The 15,593-nt window shown below is 39.4% G+C and overlaps 1 protein-coding gene across 1 annotated transcript; it reads right to left on the bottom strand.

Moving 5' to 3' along the window:
• Positions 1-10,497: 10,497 nt before the first annotated feature.
• On the bottom strand, positions 10,498-12,058 carry BTG4 (BTG anti-proliferation factor 4). The gene is made up of 4 exons (XM_010307211.2): positions 11,886-12,058; positions 11,200-11,337; positions 10,831-11,026; positions 10,498-10,671 (listed from the first exon to the last, which is right to left on the bottom strand). The coding sequence occupies exons 1-4, from the start codon at positions 12,056-12,058 to the stop codon at positions 10,498-10,500; spliced, it is 681 nt and encodes a 226-aa protein (XP_010305513.1).
• Positions 12,059-15,593: the final 3,535 nt, after the last annotated feature.

Raw genomic sequence — 15,593 nt, forward strand, 5'->3', positions numbered from 1 at the left:
TTGGGTTCAAAGTGCATTTTTCAGCTCAGAAGATACCAGTTTTCCACCCTTTTAAGTAAATAACATTGCCAAAATTCAGATATAAAACTGGATACTTACATGGGTGCTTGTCTTTTCTAGGACATGAATAAAATTAAACGTCTTGCCCTAGATGATGATTATGCATCTGCAGAGCTGAGCTTATTCCCTCCTTAGGGCCAGCAGGTCTGCAGGGAGTTTCTCAAAACATCACCAGCAACTTGATAAGTAGCAGAATTTCCTCTTCTTCAGATTGAGGAGATTTCACAGGGATCAGATGAACTATCACACGTGATCAATTGCTTAATGTTTCAGAGTCTTTTCCAGCACCTTCTCTATGAAGTAAACAACTGCTTATTTACTCATTAGCTTGGTGAAGTAGGATAGCACAATCCTGGAATTCAACTAAACACAAAGAAATAAGGCAAAAGAAAATTTAATTTGAAACAGTGCTATCTGAAACAGATGAAAAAAGAATTTCTTCATGCAGCAAAAGTGGAATTAAAGACAGCACACACCAAGTGCATCAAGCAGTCCACTTGGCCTTGTCACTCTATTATTCACCCTGTAAGCAATTTCCAGAGCTTCCTGAACAGCAAATGGGGCAAGAGTCAAGCAATTATCAGAACAAGAGGGAAAGACTTCCTTATCTAGCCCCCTGGAGAGATTCTGCACTTTTAAATCTCTTCCAAAATTTAGTCAAAAAGTACAACTTTTATTCCTACAGTTCCTTTTTAAACTGATGCCTTCAGCCCAAATACTACATAGAAAAGTCAAGGTTAGCTTATGGAACAACAAGAGGAATGGACACAAACCTCTCTGGAATTATTTGTAGTCATTAACTAATATATACTGTTCTCTCAGATACCGAGGTGCTGAAGCAGGCAGAACACCTGATGGCATCCAGAATCATTCTTCTGAATCCACAGTTCACACCACCTTCTCTGTATGGTAAAAAACTTAAGTCACTTCATTGACTACTGCCTCACAAACAGAGCCGCACAAAATGATCTCACAAGAGGCTTCTTTTCCTGCCAACTACCTCCTTTTTGTCTGCTTAACAACAAAATATGAGCCACGTGTGATATCCACATAAGTTACTTGCCTACAGCTGTGAATTATTAATAATGTAGTCCTTACAATAAACCAAATATTGGGCTAAGAGCACTTAAGCAGGTAAACGTTGTATTCATAAGCTGGAAAAAAATCCTATCAATTCTGATGACATATAGAATTTGACACTTTGATAGAAAGTCACTATTTTTAGAGTTAAGGGCAGATAGAAAAATCAATAAAAATACATCAGTGACAACTTTGCTAGGAAAAATTGTAAGGAGTATTCTGAAAGCAGTCCAAACGAACTGTGGGAATGAGAAGCGTTTGGACTTGGGGGTTTTCTCGTGTTAATTGAACATACCTTTTTTCCTGTTTAAAGACTTCCACGCAGTATTTGAGATAAATGAAAAAGGAGAAAATTAGTGAATTGGATAACGTAAAGAGTTTTGGAGATAAAGATATTTTCTCTGCAACATTAACATCTTCGCCAGAACTTCAATGTCATGCTCTAAACAGCAAAACTATTTACCTTTCACCTTACTTGTCTACACAATTCCAATGTGTGAAACGTTTGCTCAAAAATATATGGTAAGAGAAGGATTGTTTAGAAAAGCAATATTTCCATATTTGTTTACACAGGTGGTGATAAAATTAAGTGTATAAAACCCACTTTTCTTCTTGGTCTTCTGAAAGATGTGAATGATGAGCTCCAAAGTCACGCAGTGGCAGCTGGACTACTGGGGAGCCAAAGGCTGGACAAAAGTAAATCTCACCTCTGTTCTTTCTTATGTGAAAGCCAGAACTTGTGTGTAATATGAAGATTTCTGTTTCATCGTTCCGGTAGTTGTTGGTTGTGTTTATGATGATGAGTTTGCTAGACAGACATCATAAAGTTACTCTCCTCTTTGGAGGAAATGCTCTACCAGTGAAGGAGAAAGATTCAGAACACAGAATCACCCCCAGCTTTGCTAATCAGCTCTGAAGCACACATAATGTCACTGTTCTAGACCTTAGTTATCAGAAATTTCACTAGGAAGAGTGAAGTTTTGGGCATTGCCTAAGGGTATCGAGTACTTCATGACTCAAAAGAAATCATAATGCATCAGAAAGGCTTCAGTTTATATTGATCAATGATATTATATTATACACTTGTATTGCAGTGTCACCTCTTGGACAAACAAAATAAAAATAGAAACTTATCAGTCTAATGAAATGCTACTGTTCTTGCAGAAACAGCAAGTACTCCTTGGGGTATAGAGGATGGCTTGATGACTCAAGAAGGAAAGCTAACGGTAGTTGACCCTGCAACCCTTTCTACAAGAGAGTTTGTCATATATCAGTATGGCATCTCCATCCTACAGTTTCTCAGATTTCACATTGATGTAAGTTTAAGAGACTGATATTTAGTAATCACTGGTTCCAAAAGACAACAGTTACAAAAAAATTCTTCAGCCAACAGGCTGCAAAGTGTCTACCAATTTTAAGGTAAGAACGAGTAAAGAACAAATAGCGTGCAAACATCAGGAATTGATTTCCGTTTATGTTTTCTCCACAATCATGGAATCCCAGACTGGTTTGGGTTGGAATAGACCTTAAAGACCATCTAGTTCCAACCCCCTGCCATGGGCAGGGACACCCTCCACTAGCCCAGGTTGCCCAAAGCCCCATCCAACCTGCCAGGGAGCCAGGGGCAGCCACAGCTTCTCTGGGCAACCTGTGCCAGGGCCTCAGCACCCTCACAGGGAAGAATTTCTTCCTCAGATCTAATCTAAATCTCCCCTTCTTCAGCTTAAAACCATTCCCCCTCGTCCTATCACTACAATGGTGTAGGACTGTTTTGAAGTCAAACCTCCGTCCCATAAGATCCACAGTCAGCTTTTATATTTGTTGTGGCATCCTTCTTGAGCACATCTCAATTCTTACATTACCTAAAGTATTGTGATAAAACATATTTCCTTTATAACTTGGAGCAAGGATTCTCCCATTTTCTTTGTACAGTTCTTAGCACACTATAGCTTTAGTCTAGGTAAACTCTCCAGGGACTTTCATAACAGTATCAAATAAATAATAATAAAAATAATTGTGACTACAGCCAGAGCTCCAAGGTTGGGGTACACTTTAATTTACTTAATTAGAAAACTGGCAAGATAAACTACTATGATTTGCTAGGTTGTGGGTTTTTTTAAACAGTCTGCATTTTTCATGTGGTATTTGTTGGCTCTGTGTACCCACTGCAAATCAAAGCTGACATTTAAATGAACTTACATCCCATTAATCCCTCTTACTTTGCAGATCTGATGTGCATACACACTTTTTACAGAAGCATTTTGCCTTCTTTTTTCAGGCTCCAGAAATCAACCTGTGTGTTGCTGCCAGCATACCTCTTAGTAATGTCACAGGCAATGCCTTCAGAAACTCTTTCTTTTATCAGGTTCGTCAACTTCACATCTAGCCAGCCTGTGCGATATTTCCATATCCACTAAGTTCTGGGTCTAGGAACTAACATGCAAAAATGCTTCATGCTTTTCAAGTCCTAGTATGCTTAATGCTTTCTAGGAAAAAGTATCAATATAAGAAATCCTCAAATGTGAATGGTAAGCTCCAGATATATCTGAATACAAACTGAACAGAGCACTCTAAACACATATTCAAACTCAGTATCCTAATGAGGGTCATATCCAAAGCACGTTTATTTAATCAGCTCTGGTTGCCCAGTTTCTCATGTCCAAATTCTACCACCTCCCTTTCTACCAAATTCTCTATAGATCAGTTTCATAGAAGTCAGCAGTGTATCAGCATTTTACTTGCTATAATTAAATAACAGAATCTATTTAATATTATTTCCTTCCAAAAGTCTAGGATGTCGAGAGAGAAGTTTTCTAAAGTTCATGACATATAAATATAAAACTGTCTAGAAACAGAGAATGCAATAATGCTTTAGATTCACATCACAGAGTACTAAGTGAAGTCTTATGACAACGCTGCTGTCTTGTGTATATGGATATTCCCCAGCACTCTAATTTGAGTCTTTTAACTTCCCTAAAATTGAGACAAATCATTGAAAGAGTTGCATCAGCTGAGCTGACTACTGCTGTGTCCTTGTCTCAACTCTGGATATTCATTCTTTCTCAGAATTCAAAGAACAAACTATTTGTTCTAAGGGATCGCCTGAGTTCTGCGGGAAGTTTCCTTCTCCTCCTTGTGCACTGCTTAGCTCATATCACTGCTGCTGACCTCAACCACGATGCCAACCCACTCTTCCTGAAGTTTTTTTATCAGGTACATCAATATGTTCCAAACGTAATTACATTATAGCAATGTTTGTAAAAAAAATTAGCATTTTAAAAGTGAGGGGGTTACCAACTTTATACAACTGCCAATAATAAAAATCAAAAGGAGAGATGAAATAAGATAGTTAACTATTACCTGAACTGCCATTACAATTATACAGCGGCTGTTCACAGAAAGATTCATATTTAACATTCAAAGACTGCTTCACCTTAGGCGAAGGCAGTGAGGCAGCAGAAAAATCCACCGTATCGTGTATTAACATCCTGCCTGTGTACGAACAACACTAACTCAGAAATACCTGTTTGTTCCACTGATAGCTAAGGAGATAAAGATGGACAAGTACATTCTAACTACCAGTTGGCCAGTACAAGGGAGAATCAGAGAATGACCTTTCATAATCATAGCCCTGACTCAGAGAACATGGTTATAGCAGGCACAGATGTGTTGAGAAAGAAAAATGGAACTGCAGTCTTCTTCCCACAACACCTTAATGTGATGCACCCCTTTCCATTCAGCCTTCAATAAAGTGCACTTTTGCATTCCAGTGGATACCTCTGGGGAAAATGAGATGATAACGGGAATTTCCAATGTACACACAGTGATTTTAGTCCCCTACTGAAAGCTACCCTTTATGAATGATGGTTCTCCTCATGAGTGGTAAGGACTACCAGCACTGTCTAGAAACAAACATAACACAAATAACCCAAACAGGATTCCACTCAAGCATAGCACCACGTTCTCATCCTGATCCTGTCTTTAACAGCTGCGTATTGACCACATTGTGCAGCATATTTGTGGTCTGTATCAAATCCACATGAGATAAAAAGGGTTTTTTTCAGATGAAATAGGCTTTCAGAAGCAAAAACCTGTCTTGATACCCTACTATTGTTTGATCCCATCTCCCCCTTATTAATATCTCTATTCATTGGTTAGCTGTAAAGAATTGTGTTCGACTGCTTCCGTGTTTTCACACAGTTGGGTTTTGGGTTGGTTTTTTCTAGGCACTAAAGGCTTGTCTTAGTGAAACGTTCTCCCTCAGACTCCAGCTGTCAGCAGTTCTCCAGGGTGATAAATCTTACTGGGTGAGCCAGATGTTACTAAAGGAAGAACCATTCTCCAAGGAGGAAATAAATCTCATCTCCCAGCTCTTTGAGGTGAAAGTGAAAAGCCTCACAGACATGGAAGCCTTTGAGAAGGTAATAAGATCGTGAGACTTGGTCTAATTGAAAGCTTGCCATCCCTATATTCTTACTTTGTTACAAAATAGCATTATCTTTCTGCAAAGAGATGTTCATAAGCCATGCAGCCAAAAACCTGTTCAGCCATCCCTTGAGTACCCAGATCTAGGATTAACTATCCCATCTGCACAATGGTGGTAAAACTATGACAGCTGGTGAAGAGAAGGTCCATTTATATGATCAGAAACAGGTATATGCTTAAATATCCTCAGGGATATGGATAAGCACAAGCAGTTTGAGCTATTTGCACATAAAGCAACTCAGCTGCGATCCAGAGGGGAGGCTGCTGCCATCCAGGGGGACCTCAACAAAGTGGAGAAATAGGCTGACAGCAGCCTTATGAAGATCAACAAGGGGAAGGGTAGAGTCCTGCACCTCAGAAGGAACAATGCCATGCACCAATTGATGCTGGAGGACGCCCAGCTGGAAAGTAGATCCGTAGGAAAGGATCTGAGGGTCCTGGTGGACACAAAGTGGATCATGAACCCACAACATGCCCTTGCAGAAAAAGTGATGACTAACAGTACCCTGGGCTGCATTGGGCAAATTATTGCCAGAAGGTCAAGGGAGGTTATTCTTCTACTTGGCACTGATGAGGCCACACCTGGAGTACAGCGTCCAGTTCTGGGCTCCCCAGTACAAAAGAAAAATAGACATATGGGAGAGACTCCAAAGCACCACAAAGATGATTAAGGGAGTAGACCATCTCCCCTGTGAGGAAAGGCTGAGCGAGCTAGGCCTGTTTAATCTAGAGAAGACTCAGGGGGAATCCTATCAACATAGGTAAACACCTGCAGGGTGAGCATAAAGAAGATGGAGCTAGGCTCTTTCAGTAGTTCCCAGTGACAGGACAAGAGGCAATGGACACAAACCAAAACACAGGATATTCAGTCTGAACACACTTTTTACACTGTGAGGGTAAGAAAGCACAGGAACAGGCTGCCCAGAGAGGTCATACAGCCTCCCTCCTCAGAGACGTTCAAAAGCGATCTAGACAGAGTCCTGAGGAAGAGGCTCTAGGCAGCTCTGCTTAAGCAGGGTGGTTGGACAACATAACCTCCAGAGATGTCTCCACACTCAACCATTCTGTGGGAGGCCATAGCCACTGTTTTAAGTACAATGCTAAAATACCTTAATTCTTGCTTTAATATTTTAAAAGCACACATCCTGAAAAGTGTGCAAGAGTTGAAGTGGGCTCCCATATCCTCAGCTATAGATACCCAGCAAATATAACTGTGTTCAAATGTAAAAGCTACACAAGCAGCTGTCATTTTCATCTGAAAAACTTCCTATGAGGAAAAATTATTTGGCTTCGTTATGACTGCATAAAAAGCAGTACCATGAAAAATGTATTTAAAGAGTCTGTAAAAAGGCTTTTAAAATTAACCCCGATCTGCTTTCTCCACTTCTGTGCTTATTGCGTAACACATGAAGAACAACCTCTTGCTCCATACAAAATTTGAGGAACCACTAAACGATGAGTTGCTTGTGAAGAAAAAACAGCATTTCCTTCATGCCTCAGGCAGCTATGAAAAGGGCAGCTTTGGATGGAGGCCATGGTAAGAATGATTTGACAGGAGGTATTATTAACTGTTTATTAAGACAGCAACAACTGAACAATTGGGGGAGGTTAGTACAATGCAAATCATGACACCTCTTCGTTATGACTTCACCTTACACTACAAAGCCATTGTCCATTACCTTCTACACCTAAGCACGTTGTATAAAGAACAGATCAGATTTGATGCCAGGGTATGCCACAGAAAGACTGATTACTTCTCTGTAAGCTGTCTCAGTAACAGAGAAGTTAAGTTCCAGTGAAATTTGTCTTTCTGGTTTGCTCTTGTGAAGAGTCTACAGATATAGCTTTAACAGTGACATTTCTACTCTCTGATTTTAAGTATTAGTTTCCTTTTTTTTTTTTTTTTTAGCTTTGAAGAAACCTGCACTTACTTGTCACCTTCAGAACTTGAGGATAAAGTGGATATGTTAACTGAAGAGCTGGTGCATATCATAGAGGATGAACACCAGTTTTTAAACAGTAAAGGCAATGAAGACTTGCTTTTTTACTACCTTGAAATAACTAGTTTTGAGAAAGACTGTTTAGTAAAGCAAATAAATGCATTAGAAGAGAAAATAGCCTTAGGCAGAAAGTTGTAATAGTACTCAAAAGAAGACTTGGTGGTTTGGTTCTAACTTGGTCTTCTGTATTTGTTCTTAGGCTTTAAGACAAAGTAAATCTTGTATTTTTGCTTAACTATATTTTCCCTTTTCATATTAAAGGCTTATTAAATTAGGAGTGAAAACAATGTAGTAATTTGTGTGACAAGATTCTAACCTGACATTTCTGGCTATATCCAAGTGGTGAAAAGACAAACATTGCTACAAAAGCTCAGACTCTGAGTTTCCAGGAACAGAAGCAAAATAGAATACTCATAGATCTACTTAGTGCTAAAAAAATTTTTAAGCTAATGTATCACTCCACTACATGTTCTGAATCTCCGCAGACATCAGCTGATAGTTGCTACACTTTTCTTCTGACTTTGAGATGGCAAAAGCTATAGATATAATCAACCCAAGTAACTGTGTCTCCACAATTACACACCAAGAACAAGAGCTATCTCTACCACCAAAAGCAACTTGCCCATCCCAGACAACCTTTACTTGTTCTGAAGTCACCATCTTTCAGCTGCTCTGTAGTACCACCTATACAGGAATGGAGGTCCTGCACTGTCAAAGCCTAGCCCAGCTCTTAAGGTTGGAGAGACAGTCTTTCTTCCTCCTAAATTCAAGAGCGAAACCCCGAAACACAAGATATTCAGTATTGGCTGATCAATGAAACATCACCTCTTTGTCCACCACAGTCTTTGGTTTGAGGAAAAAGCAAGCGAGGAAAAAGCAGAGTTGCCTAAGATCCTTCCTTCCCCACCAGCAGAAAAATTCACAAAGACACAGGACAAGATTCAAATTATTTTGAGAATCACCGAATACCTTCAACACTAATTCTGTTGCCTCAAATATTCAACACCAAGAAGTGATTGGATTATTATAACTTCACAAATTATGCATCCATTCCATTCTCAGAATTGTTGAGCCAATTGTTCACACTTCTATCCCATACACTGATGCTTATTTTGATCTTGCTAGGAAAAAAACACCTACTGATTACAATAAAGGAATTAAGCTGCTAGAGTACAAGTTTATTATCACAGCTGTAAGAATTAGATGGAAATGCTGCTTTTAACTTATAGTAATGAAGAAGCCTCTCCTCACCTCTTTTTTACTCAGTTTAATCACTACTCCCCAGATTGCAATATTCATATATAAAAACCAGAATTTAAACCAAAGTCTTTATTAAAGGAAATTATCTCTAGTTAGAGGAAGGGTAGGATTTTTACTTTTCACATGAGTGATCTTACCAAATCCTATTAATACTAAGTTTAATGCAAAATTCTTGTGCAAAAGTACATGTGACTGATGTGGGTTTGTTCTGAAGAAATATGGACAAAGTCAGTGAAGCATGGCTGAGACAACTGTGAGAACAGTTGACTGCAGCCTATGGCTTCCTTCTGAGTGTTCCTATCCACATCATATTTGAAAGGTAAGCTAGGATACAGTTTATTGAGCAACTATGGCTTGACACAGCAGGTGTTAGGTCTTCACACCTACTATGAGATTTTAGCTAAATTACTTTTAATTCTCTCTTTGCATTCACTTATACAATTAGCCCTCAAATCTTGAGCTAGCTTTTACAGGATAAAAGCTGTTTCCCCTCCAGGACTACTTATTAGTAGGCTTTTTTCTCCACAGTTGGACTGCAGCAAGTGACAAACAGATATTTACATAAGCTATTAGGTTTTTCCAAACTAGTTTGTTTAGCATTTTGACTAGATTAAGCAGCAAGACAGAAGCTATTGACATCACTTCTGTAACCCTTATGCCCCACAGTTTAACCAGCAGGCATGGAGTAGGTGATGAGTCAGTAGGAAGACACACTACAAGTAAATGGAACAAAGTTAGGTTGATGCTGATTGTTTGAGACCACATTTTTTACTCAATACTGGAAGCATTATCCCAGAGCATAGTTTTGAAATCTAGTAGTATTCCAGTGAGTCCTTTTCCACTGAAGGGGGAATCTATCTGGAGTTCCAGACTAGCTAGAGGACAGTTTGACTCTGGTTGCCCAGAGCTATGAGCAAAGCTTCCTACAGGCCACAATATTGCAAACTGGCAGGCTAGACATCCTTAGACACAACAGCTCCATCATTCTACAAGGTGATGTTAGCTTACTGCTGTGAAAAGCTACAATACCATGTACTTGCCCCTCTCGTGCTCATGAGGCTGTATTCTTCTGACAGGTAAATTGTAGTGTAGAGGCAAAAGCCTAGCTGGAGCCACAAGGCAGTCTTTCACAGCTGCATCTACCAAAGCTTCACTCAAGGGGGAGCACAGAGGCGATCCTGCTTAGTAGTGTTTTGCTCACAATGCAGCTGCCCTCACTACTCTTACCAGAAGGAAGCAGACTATCATTCAAAGCAACATGAAGGATGTTTTTATTTTCCTTGACTTGCTTGTGTTTTTCACCAAACTCAACTCCCTTCAGGGCACCGATAGCAGCGCAGACAGGTTTTAAAAAAACACATGAGTAGATTTATTGATATATGCATTTCCTTTTTAACTTACAAGTAGAATCTCACTAGTTTTCAAGCTTATGTTAACATTAATAAAACATTTAAAAGTTATATAATAAAACCCCAAAGTTTCAGTTGTACAGAGTAAGAGATAGGGATTAGACAGTAAGTGCTTTCTGTTTTTATGAAACTTTGTAGTGCCAGCCTTCATCCCATACCATAGCTCAGTGTCTCAACAGCCTATAACAGGTGCAGACACAGATCTACCGCTTGGTATTGATCCAGTGGTATCTATCAACACGCGGTCCTGTGAAAGCAGCTGTTGGCCTGTAGAGTTTGTAACCCCTGTGCTGGGCATAGTACGTGCCATCAGTCATATAGGTCTTCCTATGAAGATACTGAGACCAGGGCTGTATGGGTGCCTTGCAGTAGTCAAACTAAACAGCAAGAAATGAGATAATATTAAAATGTGTTTGGGAAAGAGTAGACATTAGTCTGGCCATCAATTGTTAAGTCTATTACATTCCTTCATGAGGGCACCTAGAGCACAGATACTGGCTCTTACCAAAAGACACATACCATTACCACATGCTTACCTGGTAGACACTGTTTGGATTGCTGACAGTAGGGATAGCTTTCGGCTCCTTGTTGAAGCTCTCCTCATCTGAGGATATGCCAGAATGATAGTCTAGTGCTGCTCTGTCAACAGCATAGCTGATCTGCTGAGGAAGCTCTGGGTTCTCCTCCCCTTCAAAGTGTGCAATTGTGAAGGGCCTGTTCTTCTCACCGTATCTGAAAGTGACTATTTGTATAATGCAGCTCTGCACTAGCAATATGGACATTTGTCAGTGGTCAGCTGACACTACTAAGTACACCCTCAGACACTAAGTCTTTACTAACAGACTTGGACTTGATCAGGTTTGTACAGGCTACTGACAAGTGTTAGTCACAGATTCTCAACTCACCTGCAACACACCTCAAACGGATCAACCCATAGTGTCATCTCTTTTGGCAAACCAAGCTTATTAAAGTCCACATTACTCTCCATACAAGCTTGCTCCAGCAGTGGATCTCTTGTCTGGTGTTTATTTATCCTTATACACCTAGTTAAGGAGAAAGTGCAGGTGGATTTAGGACTTCACTGCAACTTTGCAAGTTCTGCTCAAACTGAAGTACACTTAAGTTCACTATTTATTTTCAAGACATCTGGCCTGTTGATGCAAGTTCTCACCTGTAGCCTGAAACAGCAAGTTAGCCTAACAAGCTGATTTATAACCAAACAAGGCTTTGTTTTAAACACCTAATGCAGCAACTCACTTCAGCAATTTAAAAGAATTAAAAGCAGTTACAACAATTCTACATGTCAATTTAAGACCACTTCAATTCTGCATTCAAGAAGCTAGAGGGTTACTCAAGACACTTTTGTGCACATTTCCACATCAACTCTCTAGTCATATCTGCACAGGCACACACTGTGCCCCCACTTTCAAAATACATGCATCTTTACCAGTTAATAACACTTCCTCACTCAAGCTTAAGGGATAACTAAGTGGTATTTCCAATTTAGGGACTCCAGGCACTGAAAGGGTTCTCGCTGCCTCTTGAGCATCACACAAAGGCTCCATTCCCCTTCTACTAAAGATCCTCTTACCTGAAAGCTTGTCCTCTGGATGGATTGTCCAAGTACCAGTGATTCTTATACTTTTCAAACAGTATTGTTGTTAGCTTAGCCGCAAATTTCTCCATTTTATGCTTGCTCAGCTTGTCTTCTCTTTTCACTAGCCTTGTGATGAAGAAGACCGTGGCAGCAATTTCATCTTTCATTTTAAGTTGAAGCACACAGGGTGCTTTAGCTGTTGGATAGTCATCAGTAGAGATGAGACACTACACTAGAGAGATTTAATAACATTAAGGTACTATCAAGTTCCAAGGATAGATATTGCAAAACCTGCATAAGCCATGACAGATAAAGCCTAGATAGGCCCAATTGCCAAACAACTGATGAATTTAGTTCTGGGTAGCAAAACCCATTTAATGTATTACTAGAAGACACTCACACTAAGCAAGTTAACAAAACATTAAAACAGAGCTTAAAAGACAGTACTCCTTACTATATCACATATATTACAGCCAACAGCTCTTACTATTACATAGTTCTTTTATATACAGTGAAGACCACAAACATTACCTTCTCAAACCAGAGTTATTGAAAATGTGATTCATAAACAGGTTCAAATAGTCACCAAGGAAACAGACCAAATGCCCAAGAACCTATATAACTTATACAGGAGAAGGAAAAACAACACCAAAATCCTCCCTCACTCTTCCTCTAGTACTGCTTGCTTGGGGTTTATATAGAACAGGAAACCAGGTGGCTCTGAGGAATGTAACAATATTCAGGTGTGCACCATTGTACTAACATGCTGGTTTCAAAGCTACTTCCAACCCATTTGGTTTCATTCCAATATCAGGTCCTTCTTTTAGGGTATATTTAACTGATTCAGTACTGTATTCTGTTGTGCCCATCAGTCTATCTCATAAATATTTCTGAAATATTTAAGTGAAATATTCACCATGAGAAAAATAGTACTGTGCTTGTTAATTAATTATTAAAATTGCACTTGACTGCTTCTAACAGACCTTACACAACACAGTTACTTTCCTTATGAAGCCCTCACATTTGGTATTCTTTATTTAGAAAATTGCATGACTGTATTCATCATAACATTAATCTTCGTAGAGACCTAAATAAATTTTCACATTATTAGTATAGCTTTATTTTATTTTTGAAGCATTTCATACAGAGTGTAAATGGCTCTTTTAAAGAGTTCATACACAGTCAGTTTCTCAAATGTGAGTGCTTCATTGTTTAAAATTTCAGGCAATAATTAGCTGGGAATAGCTGATGTGGGTTTTTTTCCCTTTGCTGTCTCAGAAGTTGTGCCTCCAGTGTCAGATATCAGGAACTGTCAAGACAAAAGAACAAACTGAGGTAAAAAGAGCTGAGTATTTAAACCGGCTCTTAATTTGACTGTGGATGTTGCAGCCAAGCAATTCAAGTGCTTACACTTCAGTCTTGTGAATAAATACAAGACAGGGGATAAGAAAAATAAAGCATGAAGGCTCAAATTTACAGAAGTACACATCTTTGCAGAGTGTACCCTAAACCATGAATTTCTGGCTATTTCTGGATTTCTTTTCTCTCCTGCTCACAAAGTTAGTTCCTTGCTCTTTACAGTTTCTTTCTGCATTGCAAAAAAAGACTTACCAAGGTATTTAGTAGAAACTCGGGTTTTAAGGAATGCGTAATAAATTACCAAAAAAAAAAAGATGTCTTCCCTTTCTTTTTCTCACATATCGAAACACTTGCTTAGCAAATGGGGACCTTTCAATAACTACTCAAACGAGAGATAAATCAAAGTCTGAGACAGATAATGAATTTTCAGAAAAAGCATTCACCAGTGTCAGGAGTTGAGCTTTAATACAGTACACCAGTGTTTTGACCACAAGAGTATCCTTATCATGTGCTCTACACTGAACTTGGCTAATTGTGATGCCACGTAAGGATTTTGTTCCATACACAAGCCATGAGTCATTCCTTCCCTTTCACATATAGCATAAGAGGGCAATGGTAGCCTGTTCTATGCTTTTTGGAGAATGATGTAGGGCAACAGGAAACCACTGCTATGCATTGCCAGGGAGAATTTCCGCACAAAGTTTTTTAGGAGTTGGTTAGCCTCTTTCTATGCAGCCTGTGAGGACTTTTACTCGCTGCGGACTGTCTGCATCCAGCACACCAAAATTAGCTCTGCGCAACAGATGAGCATTCTTGAACAGGCAAACTGGATTTTCATGCCTGGGGCCTGAATTTTATTCCAGAGATTAAACTTGCTTTAAAAATGTCAGGCAATCGCTGGGTCATTTTCCGATCTGAATGGATGCCCTTGTAAATACTGAAGACCATGTTTACAGCCACATCGAGTTTTCTTTGCTTTTAAACATCTGTTGCATGGTGACATATCAAAAGAAAAAAAAACAACTTCTCAAGTGACTTGAAACTTTTGGTCACATAGATTTTGCTACAGAGTGGACCTGAAGTGGATGCATAAGAAGTGGATATTATAAAAAATGAGGCTTTGTTTCTCATTTTAAGAGTGAATCCATGAAGGAGGTTAGACTAACAGATACAGCTATCCTATACAGGTCTCCCATAAGCAGGTCTTCACAGACTCAGTCTTGACTCACTATATGCCTCTGAACAGTACTGGAACAATCTTCAATCCTGAGAGGCAATGTCTTGTAACATTCTAACCCTGCAGGATTTACTTACAGCTCTGCCAGAGCTATACACTCCTGAAAAGCATTCCAGCATTCTCATCTAGCCAGCTCTGAGGTCCCCACATGTTATTTCCCCAAGAGGTGTCACTTATTGAGGTATCTTAAATGTCTAAGAATTTTCTACTGGAGTCATAAACAAGTATCCCAAGGCTTTGCAGAGGAAAAAGCTAGGATACACACAAAGTATGAGGCAAATGCAATGAACTGGTCCCTTTTCTAGAGTCTTTACTTCTAAGATGATGTAGCTGGGAGCAACTACCACAGATCTGGTTTTTTTAACTCTGCTGACAAAACTGGTGTCCAGGAAAACATCGAACAAGAGCAAGATTTGCCACCTAAAAATTATGGATAATGCACATAATTATAGTTTTTGAAGTTCTTCTGATTAACACTTTAGCCAACTCCGGGTTTCATGCACAATCACAGACATACAGATTGTGACTCCTCTAGGGATGATGCTGTCTTTTTTGCCAAAGCTTAGGAAGTTGCTACTTAGTCTGGTTTCTTTGCATTACCGTAATTTTTTCACAATATCATGTTATAATCTAAAAAAATATTTGAATTCTTCTTATAAAACTTGTTTTCCTTTTAATCTTGAAGTATCAAGGCTAAAATAACGTTCCCACTGCAAAACAGCAGCAGGCATCATAGGGAATCCCCTCCCTGCCGTGGAGTCCATAATTTGATCATAGTTTCCATGTGGAATCTGAGTGACACAGTTCAGTCTCAGGAATTACCCAGTACTGTCTTTTCCTCAATAAATGCCAAGCTGGTTTGGATCAGTGGGACACATCATTTGATGGGACTTTGAACTGTCTCCTGCCCTCCTATTTTCTCCAACTTGTCCAGGCAGGCCCTGTGAGTCAGGAAATTCTGTGACACGAGAGTGAAGTGACTAGATTCCACAAAGGACGATTAAAGAGAAGTCTGAATCCCTACAGCACCTCCTTTTGTTGAGTTACTCGTTCCCATAGTTAACACATAAACTGCAAGTCAGCAGTAAACAAACTCTTCACCTGAG

The sequence above is a fragment of the Balearica regulorum genome, chromosome 23 (assembly GCF_011004875.1).
Source record: "Balearica regulorum gibbericeps isolate bBalReg1 chromosome 23, bBalReg1.pri, whole genome shotgun sequence".
Taxonomy (NCBI): Eukaryota; Metazoa; Chordata; class Aves; order Gruiformes; family Gruidae; genus Balearica; species Balearica regulorum.

Coding starts and splice junctions, on each gene's coding strand:
- BTG4 (XM_010307211.2), bottom strand. CDS start 12,058: ATGAAAGATGAAATTGCTGCCACGGTCTTCTTCATCACAAGGCTAGTG. Junction 11,338..11,885: donor TCCAGAGGACAAGCTTTCAG/GTAAGAGGATCT, acceptor CTCCTTAACTAG/GTGTATAAGGATAAATAAAC. Junction 10,672..10,830: donor ATCCAAACAGTGTCTACCAG/GTAAGCATGTGG, acceptor CTTGCTGTTTAG/TTTGACTACTGCAAGGCACC.